The sequence below is a fragment of the Podarcis erhardii genome, assembly GCF_964252035.2.
Source record: "Podarcis erhardii genome assembly, chromosome: 12".
NCBI classification, from domain to species: domain Eukaryota; kingdom Metazoa; phylum Chordata; class Lepidosauria; order Squamata; family Lacertidae; genus Podarcis; species Podarcis erhardii.
The window spans coordinates 18,634,480-18,656,380 of NC_138513.1; the positions used below are offsets into that span (position 1 = coordinate 18,634,480).

Genomic DNA, 21,901 nt, shown 5'->3' on the forward strand with positions numbered 1-21,901 from the left:
AGGGGACCAGACAGAACAGCCGCCCGGTCCCTCCCTGACCAGAGAACAGGATGCTGTGGGCTTGTGGCTCCACCTAAAGGCAATCCATTGTAACTGCTTCTACTGTACCAGTGTGTGCTTGGGTGTTGCAAGGGCTAAAGGTGATGGAAGAGGATTGTACCTTTGCTCCAAAGAGCAAAGATAATGACAGAATTGTTTTCCTTCCTCCCTCCCTCCCTCCCTCCCTCCCTCCCTCCCTCCCTCCCTCCCTCCCTTCCTTCCTTCCTTCCTTCCACGTTCTCTCCTTCCTTCTTGTTGCATTTCTATCTCACCTTTTTCTCCAAGGAGCTCAAGGTGGTGTACCCAGTCCCCCCCCCCATTTAAGCCCCACAACAACCCTGCGAGGTAGGTTAAGGCTGAGAGGTAGTGGTCACCCAGTGAGCTCCATGGCTGAGCAGGAATTTGAACCCTGATCTACCATGTCCTAGTCTGACACTCTAGCTACTGTGCCACACTAGCTTGAATACATCTTTTTTATTTTGAAATTTACAGTTGGGCAGCACCTTTTTTTTTTTACTGGGACCAACCAAAACATCCCAAGAAAGGCACTGCCCAACAGTGGACTTTGAAACATTTCCTTGCGGGCTTTGCCTTTTACCGTTTCGATAATCCGTAAAAAGCTAAATCTCGCCCTTCAATTACAGAAAGAGGAGAAAATGCGATATAGCTACCAGCAACAACTATGTGATGCACTTGCAATTCTCAAAACAAACTATACGGTGAGATTTTTAATTATTGCTACTGTGTATATTTTATTTACAGTATCTGACACAGCGCGGGGTGCAGCACACCCTGGTTTGCTTGGTTAAGGAATTCAGAGTTGGAATGCCCCAGCTAAAAACCTGGCCCCATGAGCCAGGGCACAAAAAAAGCATTTCTTAAGGTCAGCAGATGTGGTATCCTTGTGCAGGCTCTTGGATTCACCCCTGCTCCTGGCTGAACTGTTCGTAAATAGCAGAAGCAGCTACTGGTGCTGGAATGCAGGTGCTCCCCACCTATCCCTTTCACCCATCAGATCATAGCTGGTCATACAGTTGTAGAGTTGGACCAAATGGATCATCTAATCCAACCCCCTGCAATGCAGGAATCTTTCGCCCCACCTGGGGCTCCAACCCACAACCCTGAAAGTCTCATGCTCTATCAACTGAGCTGTCCATCCACACACATCCCTCCCTTCCCCCACACCCTTCCTCTGCTACCCCTAACTACTGAAATAAAACAAGAAGTTTGCTTTTGTAGGTAGCTGGCAAACACCGTGTGCCCAGGTAGACTATGGTGTCCATTCCCCTGTTCTCCTCCCCAAACTGCAATTTCCAAAGCTCTCTGTGAAGAATCTGGGAATCGTAGTTCTGGGAGGGGAATTGTGGGGCGGCCTACTGGCAATGCTCAGCACCCTAAACTACAGCTCCCAGAATGCTTTGGGGGAAGCCATGGCTGTTTAAAGTGGCACCATAGGTAGGGTGTGGATGTAGCCAAAGTCAGGCATGATTTAGTGTTACAAAAACCAATCCAGCTGTTGCTGCTGTGCCTTCTGACTGCGATCAAGTGCTTTGTGTCTCTCATTAACGCTCCTCTTTCCTTGGCAGAAATATTTCTTACTTGACCCATCCGAAGAAGGTGGAGAAACCATGCTTTCAAAGTTACAGATACTGAGGGGCAAGCTTGAGGAGCAGGCTGCTACAATTGAAAATTTGGAGGCAGAGGTAACGAGGCTTAAACAAATGTCCCCTGAAAAGGTAGGTGGTTTTCCAAAGCCTTTAGCACAGAACGAATTAAGTCCTTAACCCGAGGTACCACTGTAAAGCCCTTAACAACTTGGGATCAATTTACCCACATGTGCCCACTCAACTACTCTGATGGGCGGAACTGGCAATACAACAGGGACCACATAATACCCGTTCCACATTTTTAAGGACTCAGTCGTTTAGTGTGGCAGGGTGGGAATGTTGTGGATAGTAGGAGAGGATATATTGATTAAATATTATCCTTTCTCACTCACACTAGTGAGCTAGTAACAGAGCACATTCCTTGTACATTGCTGGGAGGAAGTTGATGGATTTGTTAGAATCATTTAAGTTGAGCAATCCTGTCTGGCTTGTCCAGATTGGATTGTTCCTGGTAAATTTCCCCTTAAAAACAAGGATGACACAACAGTCTTCTTCTAAAAGTAATGATAAAGTTTACTTACATTCAGTTCACAGTATTGTCCTGAAGGCAGGCTTTAATCTTGTAGTCACAGTAACAGCTGTAGAGAAAAGAAGTCTGAGCTAGGCCTCACACTTTCTATCTTGCGGCTTCCATCCTCTGTAAGGATAAGCCTTGTGCTGCTGGCTAAGAGCCAGCAGAGGAGCCCGAAAGGTGAAATGGGGAAAAGACGAAAAAGAGTCAAAATAGGAAGATGGCTGCTTGACTGGCCCTTTTATAGAGTCTGCTAGGGCCACACCCATCTACCGGGTCACACGCAGGGGAAGGAGGCTCCAGAGCAGGTTTGAGAGGAAGTCCTCCCTTTTCTGGAGCAACATTCCCCTGCCTGTCCACTCTAGGAAACAGGAAATGTTGTATTTGACTGCTACAATGAATGATACATCCCACAGGCAGCACCCAGTTCTGGATTACCAAATAGGCAGAGTAGGCGTTGGTCTGTGGGCCCGACACCTTTTAGGGGCCCCACAACAATGGATCAAAATAATATTGATTTGATCTTGAAATAAAATTACAATCAAGCTTTCTTAGTTCAGTGTGAGGGGGGTCCTGAGATTTTTGACTGCCATGGAACGCCCCGTCTATTGAGATCAAGCCTCCGCTGAACTCCTTTCGGCACCTGCTAAAAACCTCTTTGTTTAGACTAGTCTACCCAGATGCTTAGAAAGTTAAGGTAATTTTAATCTTAGTATTTCAACTTTTGTATGTTTCAAAGTATGGTTGCAGGTTTTTCTTAATTTTATTGTTTTATCTTTTTGTAAACCGCTTTGAGGTTGTTGTTTTTTTAAAATAATAATCAAGCAGTGTATAAATTGTATGATATAAATAAATAAATAAAAATAAATAGGAGTAGCTGGTAAACGTTAATGTAGAAAGGCAAATGTATTTCCCTCTAGGACTGAGTTGCTACAGGGTGAACATTGCTTAGTCATAGCTGTTCTTATGTTATTCTGATGATACTCCATTATGGAAAGTCTTTGGACTGGGTTGTCTGCATGGTGAATTGGGTCTCAGTCCTGTTTCTAAACGATAGATGATTAAATAGCAAATGTACCCTAAATTCCATCAAAGGACTCAACAAGTGATACTGGGGTTTAGTTTTTAAGCACTTTCTTATAACATACAGTTTTGCAGTGGGTAAATTGCAGCATGAAGTTAGCAACTCAGAAACTACATAGGGTGATAAAGCTTTGAAGCCTCCAAAATGACTTACGTTTTGATGGCCATCCACGTTCATATTTCGTATCTATCTTCTAAGCCAGGGGTTGGCAAGGTTTACCTTGCCTGGGCCTGTTCACTCCAGCAGAGATCACTCTGTGGGCTGGATTGCACGAGCACCTGTGATTTCCGGCATCTGCGCAGAAGCAAGTCCCCGCGCTGTGCCAGTTTAGCTCAGCGCACAGGGACTCACCAAATGGGCGGCTCAGTTCAGGGGCGACTCATGGGCCTGTTAAACGACCCCCATGGGCTGCTTGTGGTCCATGGGCCTTAGGTTGCCGACCTCTGTTCTAAGCAAAAAAGAACTGTTGCTGTGGGCAGATGGTAGGGAGAGCCTCACCACAAAACCTTCCTTCTGTGACAAATAGCTGCAGAATGCTGCAGAAAACCCTCCCTCTGCTCATTTTGATAGTGTCCTTGCTGCAGCAAGGCTAATTGTTTTATTTACAAAACAAAATACACCCGGACAACACCATTACTGGCCCCAACAACATCACACATACCATCTCGGGACTATTTAATTGCTCATCGTCTAACATTGTGTATGCCATCAAATGCCAACAGTGTCCTTCAGCTCTCTATATTGGACAAACAGGCCAAACCTTACGCCAAAGAATAAACGGACATAAATCTGACATCAGGAATCACAAGACAGAGAAACCAGTAGGAGAACACTTCAATCTCCCAGGACATTCTGTACAAGAACTCAAAGTAGCTGTTCTATTACAAAGGAATTTCAGAAATAGACTGGAAAGAGAAGCTGCTGAATTGCAACTTATTACCAAACTTAAAACCATGGAGAGACCTGGTCTGAACAAAGACATTGGATTCTTATCTCATTATACATGACAAAGCCATTTTTCACCTTCTCACCCCTTGCTTTTTCCTGTAAGACCTATTGCAGTCGTTAAGAGTCGTCAACAGGCTCATCACAGTTATCTGCCAATCACCCAATCCCACCACCCTTCTGAGTAATACCCCTCCCCACCTTCTCACTATATAGAAGGGTCTGGTGACTTCTGTTTCAGTGTATCTGAAGAAGTGTGCATGCACACGAAAGCTCATACCAAGAACTAACTTAGTTGGTCTTTAAGGTGCTACTGGAAGGAATTTTTTTATTTTGTTTTGACTATGGCAGACCAACACAGCTACCTATCTGTAACTGTTTTATTTACAGTTCTTATTTATGACAGATGGTGGCGCTAGAGCTATAGATTCACCATGCACAGCCCACAAAACTGAAGCTACAGCACAACTAGATTTTAGAGAACTGTCTCTTACAAACAGACTGCATTTGATTATAAAACTTTTTTTTTCCAATCTGTGTAAATAATAGATTCCAAATAGTTGCTGTTGTTCATTATGATGGTGCTGGTGACAAGCATTGTTATCAGTATTATTATTATTACTGTTATTATTATTGTTATTGTTATTCCCTTCCTCTCCTCCCACCACTGCCCCCATGTACTCTCGCTCTGCAGCAGATTGGGGGAGGGATGTGAAGCGCTGCTGTAGAGAGGGGGATCAATTTTACTATATAGTAGAATCATAGAATTGTAGAGTTTGAAGGGACCACAAGGGTCATCCAGTCCTACCCCCTGCAACACAGGAATCTTTTGCCCAGCGTGGGGCTTGAACCCACAACCCTGAGATTAAGTGTCTCATGCTAGTAGTAGCAATAATAATCTATATGCCTTTTTTTAGCCCAAAGGCCCCCAAAGTAATATGCAGCGGAATTCAAGGCAGTAAGATAACAAGATAAAATTAATTTCAGTTATGATCCTTGTGGCTCACAGCACAGTGAGCTGTTGATGCGTGAGTTCTGCCACAGCTAAGGAGCTAGCCTTTTAAGCCTCTTAAGTCCTGAAACAGTTCTTTAAAAGATCCTTTGAAACCGTGGATTTACTGTGTAACCACATAGAGTGGAACGATGTCTCAGGGGACTTTTGACTAATCGTTTCTTTGTACTGTGTGATGTTTATTAACACCCTCTGGCAGATCCTTAACTGGAGAAATCCTAGAGGGTTTGGGGAAGTATTTTGGGGAGTTAAATAAAACAAAAAGGAATCGTGTCAAGTCCAATGAAGCAACTAAGTAAGAACATTTTTCTGAAACCCATGGCTTATACCGGGGGGGGGGGGGCAATGGTAGGGACTCACTTTAAATTGCCTGTTATGAGCCCATGTGCTTTTGGAGGGTTATATACCAATTTTAGCTTCAATAATTGATGCCGCTTCCTAATTAATTGTAATTATTTCTAAAGAAGAACAGCTGCAGATTAATATAATGGATGACTTCTCACATCTCTGCATTTGGGCCACTGATTCCCATAGACCTGAATGGGTGTCAAGTGCTTGATCACTCTGATTATCACCTACTTCTGTACTTACATGATCGTCAGCACTTAGCTTTTTCCCCCTTTTTTTCTTTGAGCTTTTTTATTTTGTGTAAATGCCCAGAGAATTTACACAAATGGACAGTATACAGATGATGATGGTGGTTGTGGGGATGATGATGGTGGCTTTTGTAAACTGTGTTTTATTATCTGTGCCCAGAGAACTTGGATAGCATACAGATGATGAAGATAAAAATATAACCTTGAAACAGTCCCTTTGATTTCAATAGGATTAACTCAATAGCAAAACTCTGTGTATAGCAATATATGTATATCCTACTTCACATCCCAACCCTAAACATATTTTACTTGGAGTTAATCCCATTTTGTTCAGTAGCACTTCCTTCTAAGCAAGTGTGTTTGTATTTTAACGTAACTTACTCAGATTCTCCTGCAAATTATTCAACTTGTTCAGTTCTGGTTTGCAACCAGTTAAGCCAATGTAGCCACTTCACAACATGGGAGAGAACAGTAAACCATTCCATGGTCTGAGCTGATCATAATGACAAAATGTACCAGACACAGCAGCATTCTGAGCCAGCATTTGACACCCAGTTGTGTTCTGATAGAAACACCTTGTGGCTGACACAGACATGTGAGCCACTCTGGGAAATTATTTGAGGGGATGAGTAGGAATCCCCATATGTCAGGGACTGGGCAGATGAAGAGGAATGGTGGAGACCACCTCCCCAGGGGCCTTCCAAAGAGGAGGAGGAGATAGTATAGATCTGGAGGGCCCAGGTCACACCCTAGGAGAAGAGGGAAGAAGTTGGGAAATAATGGAATACGAGGAGCAGGAACCAGGTAGCCTAGAACAGGCAGAGCCTGAGCAGCAGCTGACTGACACACTGTCACTTGAGAGTACAGTGGTACCTCAGGTCACAGACGCTTCAGGTTACAGACCCTGCTAACCCAGAAATAGTACCTCGGGTTAAGAACATTGCTTCAAGATGAGAACAGAAATTGCACTGCGGCAGCAGGAGGCCCCATTAGCTAAAGTGGTACCTCAGGTTAAGAACAGTTTCAGGTTAAGAACAGACCTCCAGAACGAATTAAGTTCTTAACCCAAGGTACCACTGTATCCCAGAACCTGTTCGCTCCCCAAAAACCAAGTTGAAAATAGCAGAGAAGAGGGCTCAAAGGTTGGTGGCACTTAACAGCCGCCGTAGGAGGTAGGAGGAGTCTGAGGAATAGGAAGTGCAGAGAAGAGAAGGTGAAGCTTCACTCGAGGCAACGTCAGATAATGAACGGTGTGGATGGAATTTTGCCCTGGTAATTCTAATAATAAAAAGGAACTGAAAAGCTCGCTTTCCCCCTGTCTCTCTGCTTTACTGGGCAGGCAGCCAGTGGCCACCGACAGCACCCTGACACCAGGGATAGCAATAAAATTAATTGATTAATCAAATTAATCAAATAAACCAGACTCTTTGAAAAGTTGGTGCTGCACAGAGCACAAGTCTGAGTGCAAGGGACAGCCAACCACTTTCACCTGCACTTGAATCTTGAGGCCAGCCTCAGCTTGGTGGCAAAGTTGCACTGCTAGATTGTAAGCAAGCTTAAGATTTTGTGATGGGGCTTTGCATAAGTATAGGGAAGTAGGGCCCTACCACCGGGCCTGCCCCCAAAGTTGTGTCCCTTCTTCCAGCTCCAACCAGTTCCTTCTTGCATGGTTGATCTCTGGTGCATACCTTGGCTGCATGAAGGTTCCCATCTTACATGTGCTGCATGCATAGCCAGGGGTAGGTGGGGGGGGAGCTTGGTTGCCAGATGTGACCCCATTCATCCTTTGACGCATCTTGTGAACACCCCTGGTTGCGCAGGGCTTCTGATTGCATAGAGGAACTCTCACAAGTACAGGTAGTAAACCATGCAGACCTTCCCTCAAGGCATAGAGGCCAGGGATGATGGATCAGGGGGACAGGTAGGTCAGTGAGGTGGAGCTGGTGGACACCATCCGGCTTGCCTTTACTCCAATGGTCTCAGGGTGCTGCCGACGGCTGCTGGCTCACCCCCCCCCAGGAAATCAGACGCAGAGAAAGAGAGAGCTTTTCGGTTCTTTTATTTCTACAGGATCACAAGAAGACACAAGAAGAGCACCTTACTCTAAAGCCCATGCTCCTCATAGCAAAGCTCCACCCCTCTCTGGCCATTGATTCCTATCAATCAGACTCCTCCTGCTGCTAACAGCGGCTACTGAGTGCAGACTTCCTTTGGGCTCTCTGTTCAGTGATTCACATAGAATGTCTGCTTCTCGGAAAGGGAGAGGGCTCTGGTAAACTGTTCAGAGACAGTGTGTCACTTGGCACAGATTCTAACACGGCTGACTCTTGCCTCTGTTCAATGCCACCTTGCTCCTGTTTTTCATCACTCATTATTTCCCAACTTCTTCTTCTTCTTCTTCTTCTTCTTCTTCTTCTTCTTCTTCTTCTTCTGGGGTGTGACCTGTCTCAAACCACAAGTCTAGGTCTATACTCTCTGCCCCTTCCTCCTCTCTGGAAGGTTCCGGGGTTCCTCCATCAGTCCTCCTCACCTGCCCAGTCCCTGGAAGATGGAGCCATTTCATGCAATACACACATGGAAGGGGCGGGCAGGAGGGAGGGAGACAGGCCAAAATCTGTGACTTGAGCACAGCCACGCCTTTCCCTTCATACACAATGGATGCCTGTTGAAGGCATGTTTTACCTGATCCAGCACAACAAGCAAACAGGGAGATGGTTCTGCTCCACCAACTTAGGGCATCTGCAGCCAACCAACTGAAGTTCCCCCCTCCCCCCCAAGAGATCAAGCTGCTAGAATTTTATCTAGTGGAGAGAGGGTGGACAGTAGCAGTTTTAATGAAAAAGAGAGTCCTCCCTCCCCAAATCCTCAAGGGTTCGCAATCTAGCTAGCTAACATGAACACCAACCAGGCACAAAGGAGGACAAAGAAACAAAGGAATTGGGACTTTTTAGTAGTGAAGAGTAAGTGAAGGGCCTCTGTGGATGCTCTCTGTATAATAGTGCAACAAACACACAGCTGTTGTACATCATTCCTTTTTTTTTTTTTTGAAATGTCCTGAGATGGCAGAAGAAACCGACAGCAGGGGGAAATACCAAGAAAATGTGCAGAAGGAATATGTTTCCCGGGGACAGAGTTGCTGTTGCATGTTGATAATTTTTTCCTAGCGTTCAAATGTCAATACTTGGTTGCTGAAAAACACAGCTCTCCCACTGATCACCGTTTAGTGCACCTCTTGCAATAATTTGCAAAGTTTGGTTCAGAGAGTTTGCCACAGATACTTGTCCTGTGGCTGGAATGTTCATTCCCCCTCTTCTGTTCTGAAGTAAACCTCTTCTGTTGATGGCAGAGGATGTTGTTGTTGTTGTTGTTGCTGCTGCTGCTGCTGCTGTTATAAATTCAGATTATACAGGGCAGTTTTTAAAAATGCAGGTGATTTACTACATAGCTGTCATCAATAGTTAAACATCACAACAATATTTTTTTAAGGTCCATTCTCAAAATGTATTGCAAAAATATCGCCAGCAGCTCAGAAGCATCACTAATATATGAGCCCATAAGAACCAGCTCATCATATTTCAGCAAATTCCCTGGGAAAAGATGAAAGTCCTGGCGCTAAAGTAATATTAATGTCAGCATCTGGCAGGCCTTGCATGGGACAGCATTCCCTACATGAGGGACAACTGAAATGGCCTTCTTCATTGTTGCCACCTTCCAAAATTCCTATGTAAGAGGCCACCTGAAGAACATACTCAGGTGCCAATCTTAATGTCCAGGAATATCCATGCCAAAAGATGCATTTCATCGAGTATTTGCATCCCAAGTTTGAATATTGTTTAATAATATTTTAGCCTTATTTGAAGGATGGGATTGGCTTAGGCCCTCCTCTTTCTAACTCTCCCTCTCTCTTAGCTCACTGCTTTCTTCATGTACCGATGCCAACTTGGTTTAATTCAACATGAAGTGAGGCAAGACATTTCAGAATATAATTATCTGAGAAAAACAATTGGGGAAAATTCACATCTCCCTTCAGAAATATTCAGCAACATTTCTTCCCACCCACACCACAGTTTTTCTGCCCTAAATAGAACAGATGGGGGGGGGCATTTCCCCTTAGCTCTGAACTAGGCTATGAATTGTACTTATAGCAAGCACAAAGGTTGGAAAACGATAGAAATTATTACATTTTAAAAATGGCACCCTTCTCTAAAGAAGCATCTCCTGTTTTATCTCACAACAACCCTGTGGGGTAGATTTGGCTGAGAGAGGGTGACTAAGTCTAAAGTCACCCAGTGGGGTTCATGACAGAGTAGATATTTGAACCCAGATCTCTCTGGTCCCAGCCCAGCACTCAAGGCACTTAGAATGAAGGGGGACAGGCTTGGAAACCATCAAGATAAATCACATTTCGGTATAAATATGTTCCAGGCATTGTCTGCTAGTTTTCTTTCTTCTATATCTTCAGATGATCTTAAGAGGGGAAACCTGCTTTCGAAACTAATCAAAAAGACATGTTTCCTTCAAATAATTACTAGCCATCGTGTTAACTAGCTTTGGGACTTTTTTCCCATAAGGATATCAGAAATCCACATGATGTTCTAGTGGCCATTGCAAAGTCGCGTTTCAACTTTCTTCTGAGAGCTTTTTTCCATCTTGTTGAAAAGAAATATGCGGCAGTAAAAATCTCGACAGCCATTTGACAATCTATGCAAATGTGTTAAATAGCTTTGAAGCAGACAAGAAGAAAGGGTGGCTCTCCCAATAAGCTTGGATGCATACGAAGTCCTTTCCATAATGAACGTGGCAAGATTTTAACAAAGGGCATGCATAATAAAAATGTAAATGAGTTTGCTTTACCAAAAGTATAACTTTAAAGTCTTTTGTTGCGTGCTGTCCTGGAACTTGCCTACAAGGTTATCACTGTTCGCATGGAGATTTAAACCAGAGTCTTCAATGGCATTAAAAAAAAAAAAAAGGAAACCCTTGGACGGCCTATGTGTGACGTGCATGCAAAGTTATCTTAATGTTCAGAATATGAATTGCCTCTGGGTGGCTCCGGCATGAAGCAGAAAAACCAACTGTGTTGGTATCAGGCTGCCTGATGGACTCCATGTGGCTCCCAGCCTGGAAATTTCACCGATTTGACGTCTGATGTGCTCCTCATGGCAATGGCAGTGCTGTCACCGAGAAACGGCACAAAAGCGACAAGCCCCCCCCCCCCCTTTCTCCTTAGCCGCGCACTTTGCAACCCCCTGGAGTTGCCTGCCCATGGCTTCTCTTGCCTGCCTAGTTACGGACAGCACTTCATAAGCACAGAGAGAAGTGTGGGTGGATAGGCCCCAGCTGCCTTCCTGGATGCAGGCCCCACAATAAATTGGCCTGAATGATGAGGGCAAACAAACAGTATGATATGCATTATTCCTGTCAATAACGTGTCCCCATGTGTTACAGTCTTTGTATGTAGGGTTCCGCAGCCTTTCTTCCGGAAAGTTCTATTTAGTCCCCTTAGTTCCCCCTCCCATTCATATTATAACTAATATGACAGGATTCAGAAAAACGATATGATCGCTTGCATTGTATAATTACTGTGTGTGCCCCCACCCCCCCGCCCGGCGGCATATTTACATTGTGTGTTTGTGGTGGTGTTTTTCCTTTTACGCCTCACGGTTTTGAAAACAGGCGGCTTCTTAATCTTGCAGGTCGTACATGATTTAATGATTGAAAAAGAGTTGCTTCAGCAAGCAAACTCGGAGTTGAAAGGAGAAAACGCTACCCTGCTTGACAAGCTTAAACGCCTTCAAGAAGTTATAAAACTCAAAGTGAAAGAAATTACTAATTTAGGTAAATTTTCCTTATAGAACAAGAAACTGATTTTATTTTGTTTTATTGAAATTTTGTAGAAATTATTCAGAGCCTAAATTGATCCAATAAGCATAGCATGGTAATTATTGTTTTTCCCCCATTTTCTCTGTAATTTGAGGTGGTCTTGAACACTTTCAGAAGTAGTAGAAAGTAACCTTGTTTCAGTGTATGTTTTCCTTGTATTTACCAATGGGGGGGAGAGAGAAAGGTTTGTTATTTACACAAATGTTGAGACTTCTTATATTTACAGTTCCACATGATTATGTTGTACAATACTGTGAAAGAATTTTCTCCAAAGTCTTCATTTTAACAAATACCTATTCTTCTAATAAACCAATAGCTCATACCTGCTCCTATGTAGTACCCATCTGACGATGAAGTATAAGAAGAAATCCATTTTAGTGAGGTGTATAATAGACATTACAATACATCTGCAGCGGGATGATATGCTATGTTTTGCTAGTTATTTCAAGGCAGAGCTGATGTCCCAGAGCCTTAATTAGTTATATATTTTACCAATTCCTCTTTTAGAAAAGGCTTGAATTTATGACATCTTAAAATGTGTGCATATTTCTTTTTTATTTCATAAAATTTATATTCTGCTTGAGTATTTTAAAAACCCATCAGAATATAAATACGCAAGTGCTAACATGCTTTTTATTGTTGCATGCTGGAAAGTCAGAAATGTCTGAGTATAGAAGGTTTTTTTAAAAAAACCTTTTCCATAAAATATATATAGCCTTCTGGTCTTCTAGGGCAGGGGTCAACAACTTTTTCCAGCCGTGGGCTGGTCCACTGTCCCTCAGACCATGTGGTGGGCTGGACTATATTTTGAAGGGGGGGAAATGAACAAATTCCTACACCCCACAAATAACCCAGAGATGCATTTTAAATAAAAGCACACATTCTACTCATGTAAAAACACGCTGATTCCTGGACCATCCGCGGGCCGGATTGAGAAGGCGATTGGGCATCCAGCTCCCGGGCCTTAGGTTACCTACCCCTGTTCTAGGGGCTCCCAATGCAGCTAGCATGTTTTACGGTGGTAAAGTGCATATATATATATATATATATATATATATATATATATATATGTAAGAACATCCATCCTAACAATACAAATGACGTCATTACAACAGCGTTAATGGAATTAAGGGGGATAAAAGCAGCAGTGCCGTTGGACAAGAATAAAGCGTGAAGCCAGAATAACGGTATACTCAGTGCTGCTTTTTTTTTCTTAAAAAATGTTTAGGGGTACTCTCATTTTGACTCAAGAAAATCACCATTTTATAGATCAAATTGAGAAAAATAAATACAGTAAATGGACAAAAGTACCGTACAAAGATTCACAAAATGTTTAAGGGTATGCGTACCCCTGCATTCCCCCAGAAAAAAGCACTGATTATACTAATATAATTTCATCACCTCACATTATGGTGTCTTCTCCCCACCCCACCCCCAACGCTGCCCAATGCTCAGAACCTTGGTCTGAGCAATAAAGAACCACCTGCTAAAGCACTTTGTATTAGCTGTGACTAACAGCAAGGATGGGCAAGGCTAGTATTAATGAAAAGCAATGGGCGTTCAGACACACTTGGCTCTTGAACTTATTTCTCCCTCTCTCTTCTCTGGCCAGCCAGCTGAACAGCGGGGAGAAGGGCTGCGAATGTCAAGGGCAGTTGTGAAGGTCACCGGTCTGCCATTGCCTCCATCCACCCTGCATTCCAGTGGGCTTGCAGACTGGCCTGTAGTGCACAATATGAATCTCTTTAAATAGCCATGTAATTTCATGGTCTGCTTTATCCCACCACCCCTTTTTTTCCTGCTTCTTTCAGAGTCTGAAATAAAACATATGCAGGACAAAAGGCAAAACGATATCAAGACAATCGAGAAGGTACTGTATTCCTTTATTTATTTATTTTGTTGACAGTGATGGATTAACTCATAGAAAGATGCAAGAGCCTGGGAGTCATTCGCCCCCATATAGCCGAAAGGATGTTCAAAGGCTGGCCATCCTCCTGCCCCAGCTTTTGAGCTATGTTTTATATTAGCCCCCTTATTGTTCGGAGATCAAACAAGCTGGTGTTCTTCCTTTTAAAAGATGCAGCTATCGAGGGGCTTGAACTGGGAAATCTCAGAGTCCCAAAGCTGGAAGTTACCTGGGTCAGGTGTGCAAGGGAACAAGCTTGTGAAATTTCAGAGCAGTACCTGCAATTAGCAGAGACAGTGTGAAAAAATGTGGATTTGACATATCTAATATCATTCTGTCCAAGAGCAAACTCAGGCTGCTGAGTGTCTGTTGTGAAAGTGAAATGGCTCCACCACAAAATAACAGGGTGGTTTTAAAAAACTTCATAGGAATGCAGTTTGTAAATCAAATGAAAAATAATGTTTTAAAGTCCCTCAAAAGGACTGACAAGCACCTGTGTAGTCTCAGAAATTACAAAATGTTGGTACTAGCTGGGCCTATAGAGTGGGGAGAATGCAGAGGGTGGGGAACCTTTTTGAGCCATAGGGCTGCATTCGCTTGTAGGGAACTTTGCAGGAGACAGAGGTTTCCCCTTTTCCATGGGCTTCCTATCGCTACTGTACCAGTTACACTGGCTGCCTTACTATTTCTGACATGAAGGTTTACTAATCTTAGACGACACTTTGATTTTGGTAGGTCTACAAAGGCATGTTGAGTTATAAAGCCTTACACAGCTCAGGAAATCAATACCTTAAGGACTGCCTCTCCCCATATTAACCAACCTGGACCCTGCTCTTGTCATCCAAGGCTCTTCTCTACACCCCCTCTCCTCGAGAGGTTCAGAGGGTGGCAACATGGGAACGGGCCTGTTTTGTGATGGCCCCTGCATCTGTGGAATGGTCTCCCCAGAGAGGCCATCATTACATGTCTTTAGGCACCAGGCAAAAACATTCCTGTTACCCGGGCCTTTGGCCATCAAATAATCTATGGTCTGTCAACACTGTGTGGCAGGGGGACTGTTAGTATGACTATTTTATTATGATGCTGTCTATTATGATGCTTTGTTTTATGTTTTCATTATTATTCTCCATAAAATATGTTTTTAATGTTGTACACCGCCATGGGTTCTTTTGATAAACGGCAGTATATAAATCAAATATAAAATAAAATAAGCCCCACCCCCACCACACGTCCTTCATTATTATTTGTGCTCATGATGGTATATGTGATCCCACTTTCAATATTGTCTGCTCCTGCAAAAGTTTTGGGGATGGACATACTGCTTAGTTTCCTATCAGTGCATGTCCCATAGATTCCTGCTGAAATCCTGTAACTTTTAAACCACAAATGTTACAAGGTGTTTTGTTTTGTCCTCATTTTCTTGTGCTCCTCCAGATGGCTATAATGTGGTAACATTGGGGAAGCATCACAAAAATAATAAAGCAGAACCATGATATGTGGATGGTACAGTATGAATCCATCTCTAATGCGCTATTATTGAATACACCTGTGGCGGGGGATGGGACGGGACACCAGTCTAGAGGAAGTCTTTGGTTGCAGCTCACAGTGGTACCCTCTTATAATCTGAAACCTCACAGTCATGTTTTACATTTTAGCTTCAGAACGCTCAAGAAATCATAAAACTGGAACTTGACAGGGAGAAGCAGAGAGTTCTAGCTAAAGCTCTGGTAAGTTCCTAGAGAAAAATATTAAGCTACTAAACATCATGTTTGCTGGGTCTTGTTCAGATATTGCATTATCGCACCTTGTGCATTTTTCCTCATCTTTCCCTTCCCGGTAAAATGGCTGGAAGGATTGAGTTGGTGTCCCAACGTGTAATGGAGAATTCATTCATAAATTTAGGTCAAACTCCATTGTGACCTCTCAAGCTTATTGGCATTATTATATAACAAAATGTGCTTCCCAGCTTTCTCAGCCACCTTGAAAATGGGAACAGAGGTGGTGTGTGATCCTGAAGTTTAAAATTCCGTTCTGAATATGTACATGAGTATCAGATTACAATCCCTTAGCTGTTTATTTTTCGTCTTTCTTCAGCTCTTGAAGACAAGTCCAAGGGTGGCACTAGAGTTTGAACTTGGAAATTAGAATTCTACTCTGAGTGTGCATGCCAGATTTAATTACAGTATCCTAATCTTCACTTCAGAAAATCACATTGTGACATATTCTGCATTTTTTACCTTCTCCTTTAAAATATGAGTGAGGGGTTCAAGTTGGTATTTAAATGTGAAATACATAATTACATTCATCATTAATGTACATACGGAGTCTCATTGTGATATCTGAGTGTCCAAGGGTATTCTATCCCAGTAGTCCCAGCCAGGGAACAAAGTTCTAGCCCAAATGGGGCTATGTAGTAGGCACAGAGACCAGAGACACCACATCACGTGTCAGTAGTACCAGTTCAGGATCCATGATCAAAGTCTGGACAAGCAAAGGCCAGCAAAGCAAGATCAGGCAAAGTAGAGAAAAGATGCAGACAGGCAAAGTCAAGCAACTGAGATGACAAGGTCCAAAAGTCAAATAAGCAAGGTAGGCAGCACCATGGATAGCTCCAAGTGGCTCCTAGGCTTAGGCAAGGCAGGCTTGAGCGTCGCTCCAGACACCAGTGAACCTAGACTGAGTTTTAAACAGGACTGCAGCTTCTTCTCAGCACCCAACTATTTCAGAAGCCATTGACATCTGTGGCATGGAAGGGAGGCCAGGGTTCTACTACGGCCTCTGGGGAGGGCTATGAAATCTCTTTTGGCCAAAGAGACAGTGTCATTGTGGACACCTCCAATGCTGAGGAGGCAAGACAAGCAAAGGTTGGTTCAGAGGGCAAATCCTTGTCCTTATCTAAGATGAGGCCTCTGAATCCATGTCCTCTTCCCTCAAGGATGGGGAGTCATTGCCTCTGGGCATAGCAAAGGGAGACATTGTGTTCCAATCTGTTTTATATCTAACCTGGTCCTCTGGAGAGCTATGGTGCCACCAGGGCAGGACTTAAGTGCAGAAGTGTGAGACCCCACTCAGCAGAATGCGCAGGAGGACCTCCACACCGAAAACTGGCTTGCTGCATTACCACATTTGGATGTGAGCGGTGTAACGCACGGTGCCATCTAAAGAGCCTAGAATTACCTAAATGAACTGCTGCTTGTAAATAGTTTGCACATAACACTTAGCCAAACCAGGGCTTAGCATGAATGAGCAATGTGCAGGTTGATCCAGTGGAGCTGAATGTTGGAACAGTCAGGACAAACAAAAGAAAGAACTTATTTGCGTATTGCCTAGTTACACCATGGAATGTGCTCCAGTAAGAGGCAGTGACGGCCACCATCTTGGATGACTTTATTTGTTTGTTTGTTTGTTATACCACCCTTCACCCAAAGATCTCTGAGATTATACGAACTGATAGGGGATATGGCTAGGAATGGTTACTATCCCTGACAAATGTGTTCTTCCTCCAGTGTCAAAGGCAGTGTGCTTCTGAATGCCAGTTGCTGGAGGATAGAATTCTGTTGTGCTCAGCTCTCGCTTCCCATAGTTCTCTGGTTGGCTGCTATGAGAAAAGGGTGCTGGACTAGATGGGTCACCAATCTGATCCAGCAGGCTCTTCTTATGTTCTTAGCCAGGTTCCCAGATCAAAGGTGGCATCCAATGTGCTCCTCCCCCAGTCCTGCTGCTGCCCTGCTACTGTGGTTTGGCTTAGCGTTATAGCTGAACCTGGACTCTGTTGACTGGACTCTGTTATTCATGAGCACAAATCACCCCATGCATGAGATAAGCCAACAGGTGCAAGGTCAGCCAAGCCAGTTGCTATGGCAATGGCCCAGTGCTAACTATATAAATGATTAGGGCATGTCACTCAGTGAGTCGAAGTCTGTGTTACATCTTGAATTGCTGAAGCAACAGAATTTATATTGGTGTGTGTGTATCTGCATAGCCTACAAGCTGAATGTATATATCAACATCTGGAACTGTATTACTGAAGCCTTTTATTCGGTAGCAGCAAATTTGGGACCTTAAGTTGCCTCTGTGTGGTGAGTGGAATTGAGTGACAACTTGTGGATGTCTCACTCCAGCACAGTAGCAGCAGAACCTGGGGTGGAGTGCAGCAGCCACAATTTTCACTCCACAAACCTGCCTGCAGAAAGTGGGAACACATTCAATGTGGTTCTCATTTAAAGGCAAACTTACCAAATTTTCACTTTTTAAAAACAGTATGTGAATTGAAAAAGAGCTATCCTTTAAAATTCACACATCTGAATATTTCAATCCAGCTCTCTGGCCAAGTAATGTGTGCAAAAATGCCTATACAGTGGTACCTCGGGTTACATACGCTTCAGGTTACATACGCTTCAGGTTACAGACTCCGCTAACCCAGAAATAGTGCTTCAGGTTAAGATCTTTGCTTCAGGATGAGAACAGAAATCGTGCTCCGGCGGCACGGCGGCAGCAGGAGGCCCCATTAGCTAAAGTGGTCTTCAGGTTAAGAACAGTTTCAGGTTAAGAACAGACATCAGGAACAAATTAAGTACTTAACCTGAGGTACCACTGTACAAGGGTAAACTGTACATGCAAATGCATATATTAGTGAAAATAACATACACAAATGCATTGTAATAGAGGAGATTGTTTTGCAAAATGTGTAAATTAGGAGAAATTGGACACAAGAATATGTATAGCAGGAAATTCACACAAAAATGTGGACTACTTTTTAGGCAGGATCTTTTTAAAAATTTGCAAACTGATGTAGAAATGTGGAGAAATGAACTTTTGATTGGAAGAATGAGAACCTGAAAGAAACCAAATTGGACATATTTGTCCATCGCCGAGCTTTCCTTTCTAGTTCTTGAACTTTTATAAACAATTTATTCCCGCAACCATGTTGAATTTTCTTTTGTCTTTGTATTTTTAAGGAAGTGAAAGAAGCACAAGAAGCTGTAAAAATGGCAGAGGCCGCTGCTGCTGCCGCTGCTGCTGTACCAAAGGTGATTTTTACTTTATTTGTTGTTTATATTCTTATTACCTAATGATATGGGAAGTACCTGATATACATTGTATGGTATGCTTGACTTTTGGGCTGGGAGATGGAGGTGGAGAGAGGATTGGAATGAGTATCCCCTAAAAGCACAGCTGGTTGGCTGGCTGGAATCCTCACACACACAAACAAAACAACCTGCAACCAACCATACCTTGGGGCCTCTGATCTCTCGCTCTGCCAGCAAAAATAAGACACCTATCCACATGACACTGATAAAAAAAGCTCCACTCATATACCATGTAAAGAATGAACGTTTAAAGTCTCCCTCATCTCCTCCGCTTTCTGCCCTCCTATTTTTCTCTTTTCTGTTTTCTCCTCTCTTTCTCCCTCAGCCCCACATTGCCTGCAACAAAAAATGTCTCAAACTGACTGTAAATGACATGTATGAAGGATTCTGTGATTTGAAAACAGAGACACTAAATGTGCTTTTGTTACTTATGGAAAATCTTACACTAAAAAGTGTGTGTGTGCGTTGTGATAGAAGTTGCTGGAGAAAGCCTGCTCTCTGAGGGTGCTCTTCTCCTCAGCTGCCTCCACTGTTGCTGCTTTGCAAATGGCACCGCCTACAGCCTGCCTCGTGGCAGTTCACTCGTGGCCCATTTCAGTCAAAGTCTTGGTTGCCTGCCTCAGTGGCAGCAATGCAACCTAACACGGTGGGACACAGAGCTGCATAAGGGACAGCCAGACAGCAGGGGCGCCTTCCCCGCAATGGCGGGCAAACTTGGAGAGAAAGGAAAGGAAGGAACGAAAGAAAGGATAGAGACAGATGGATCTTCCACATGAGGGAAGGGAAAGCGAGATGAGTCTCCCTCTTCAGTTAATTGGTCTGCCTGGTGAATGCATTTCTCAGCAGAGATGAGGAGCCGAAGGACCCCAGTGCGTGCACTTCTTCTCTTGCCCTTGGTTCCCTCTGCAGATGAGACTCACTTGCCAGCCCAGAGCTAAAGACTTCTGAGGCACAAGACACCCTGGAAGCCCCACCCTCTGAACTTGACAGCCTCAACCCCTCAACCTCAATGTTGTTTATTAGGGCTGTTTATTAGGTGGCAAGGGAAAGGCACTAGCACAAGTAACATTTCAACCATGATTTTTCATGAATGGGAGGTGGCCCTGTTGTCCCTTACTGGTGTCACGGGCCCCCCTCCACTGTGTTGCCTCATCCTCCTGTCCTTGCAGTGAGATGCTTGGGGCAACGCCCAGTGCTTTCCCGCCTTCCTCTTCCTCCCTCTTTCCTCAGTGGGCAGCTGTGGTGGCAGCACCTTTCCTCTCCCTCCCTCACAATTGGCACAGGGGCAGGGCATGCACAGGTGTCTCTTCGCAACCATGAGGAGGAGGAGGAGGCACCGCCCCAGCCCCAAAGGCCCTGCCCAGGCACAGTTTGCCTCCCTGTGACTTCAGCCTTGATGAGGGAGCCTGTTGTCAGTGCGTCTGGTTTGGTTTATATGCAGCCTATGCAGCCTATGATTCTGTCAAATGCAAACAAAGCCCAACAAATACCGCGAGCCGCTGCAGACTAATTTATCTCATAGAATCATAGAATCATAGAGTTGGAAGAGACCACAAGGGCCATCGAGTCCAACCCCCTGCCAAGCAGGAAACACCATCAGAGCACTCCTGACATATGGTTGTCAAGCCTCTGCTTAAAGACCTCCAAAGAAGGAGACTCCACCACACTCCTTGGCAGCAAATTCCACTGTCGAACAGCTCTTACTGTCAGGAAGTTCTTCCTAATGTTTAGGTGGAATCTTCTTTCTTGTAGTTTGGAACCATTGCTCCATGTCCGCTTCTCTGGAGCAGCAGAAAACAACCTTTCTCCCTCCTCTGGTTGTGTCCCCTCAGAAATTTGCGAGGCCCCACCACCACCACCACCATGCCACTGCTTTTAGATTTTTAAAGTGAGAGGTTCTTGCTTAATTGTTCATCTTCTCAAACTCTAGTGAGGCTTTCAAAGATAGTTTTGTACACAAGGCATGTTTATTTCAATTGACCTAGTATAAAACAAATATCGCCATGAGATCATGTGACTCAGAGCCTTATCTGTTGTGGTCTCTGTTCCCTGGATGTTCTCTGTGGTGCTTAACTTAAAAGGTGGATGCAGTGGATGCCTTTTAAATAACAAAATGTTACTTTTATATTCCTTCACAAAAGACAGGGTGAATTTAGAGCTGATAAACACTGACTAAAGGTTATTGTTACCTTACATCTTCCTCAAACTTCAAATAGTGGCACTCAGCAAGCCAAGTACTCAAAAGTTAACATCTAAATTCATTTATAAATCTCCCTGGCTCTTTGAAGCTGTATTGCCCGCAAAAGGTATTTGACTTCCTTTATTAATCAAACTGATATTTGGGGAAGTGTGACATTCAGTGGGAAAGCCGCACATGCTGAGATTAGCTGATTCTAAAAACTGTTCCAGAAGAAAGGACAGGAATATGACCAGTTAATTATAATGTGCAAATAGTTTCAAAATATCTGTAGTTTGTACTGATAAATATAAAATGCAGTGTGTTATCAAGCTTTCTGTTTGCTGTGCTTTAGGAGGCAAGCTAGTAACCCCATGCATCAGTGTCATTTATCCCTTAAAAACTGTTCCCCAATAAATTACTCTGCAGGTTTATAAAGTATAAAGCCCACTGAAAGTAATATGGCTTAGGTGAGTCTTAACTCACTCGCTGCATGGATTTCAGTAGGGCTTAAGCATCACTAACTTTGCCTGGATAGAGGCCAAAGGGTTAATTTTTGGGGGGGGGGGATCTATGTGATTAATATTTTTAGACCAACCAACAGAGCAAAGAGATGGTAGTGACAGCTGGAAACTTGGAAGTGTGGCTCATCCATAACTAGGGGTGTAGGAAAGCAGAAATTTCTGTTCCAACATGTATTTGCCACAATTGGCAGTTTTCATTGGGATTATGGGAATTGTAGTTCAACAACACTGAGGGGGGCACCATGTTGGCTACCCCTGCAATAAGGAGAGTTTAAAAAGCAGAACATCGTGGCCAGGATCCGAAGGTCAGTAAGCTGAAGGGTTTATATTTCTCAAACAGCTCCACCATGCCACATGGCAAAGCTCATATTGTTAAGAAATGTTGATGTATATTTTATTACCTTATTATTTACACTGAGCGTCACGGCTGAGTAGGGATTCGAATTCTGGTCTCTCAGGTCATAGTCC

The 21,901-nt window shown here is 43.7% G+C and overlaps 1 protein-coding gene and 1 long non-coding RNA gene across 3 annotated transcripts in view; one reads left to right on the forward strand and one right to left on the reverse strand.

The window, feature by feature from the left end:
* The window catches only part of LOC309326165, a 60,881-nt gene extending 58,357 nt beyond the window's left edge, over positions 1-2,524 (reverse strand). For both annotated transcript variants that reach the window (XR_014150212.1, XR_014150213.1), the window contains exon 1: positions 2,228-2,524. This is a non-coding gene — a long non-coding RNA (uncharacterized lncRNA). The remainder of the gene's footprint in view (positions 1-2,227) is intronic.
* LOC309326158 (uncharacterized protein C10orf67 homolog, mitochondrial) overlaps positions 1-21,901 on the forward strand; it is a 51,732-nt gene that overhangs the window by 5,368 nt on the left and 24,463 nt on the right. The window contains exons 4-9 of the mRNA XM_081834657.1: positions 684-758; positions 1,626-1,775; positions 11,551-11,692; positions 13,549-13,607; positions 15,299-15,370; positions 18,602-18,673. Coding sequence (XP_081690783.1) covers positions 684-758; positions 1,626-1,775; positions 11,551-11,692; positions 13,549-13,607; positions 15,299-15,370; positions 18,602-18,673 — 570 coding nt within the window. The remainder of the gene's footprint in view (positions 1-683; positions 759-1,625; positions 1,776-11,550; positions 11,693-13,548; positions 13,608-15,298; positions 15,371-18,601; positions 18,674-21,901) is intronic.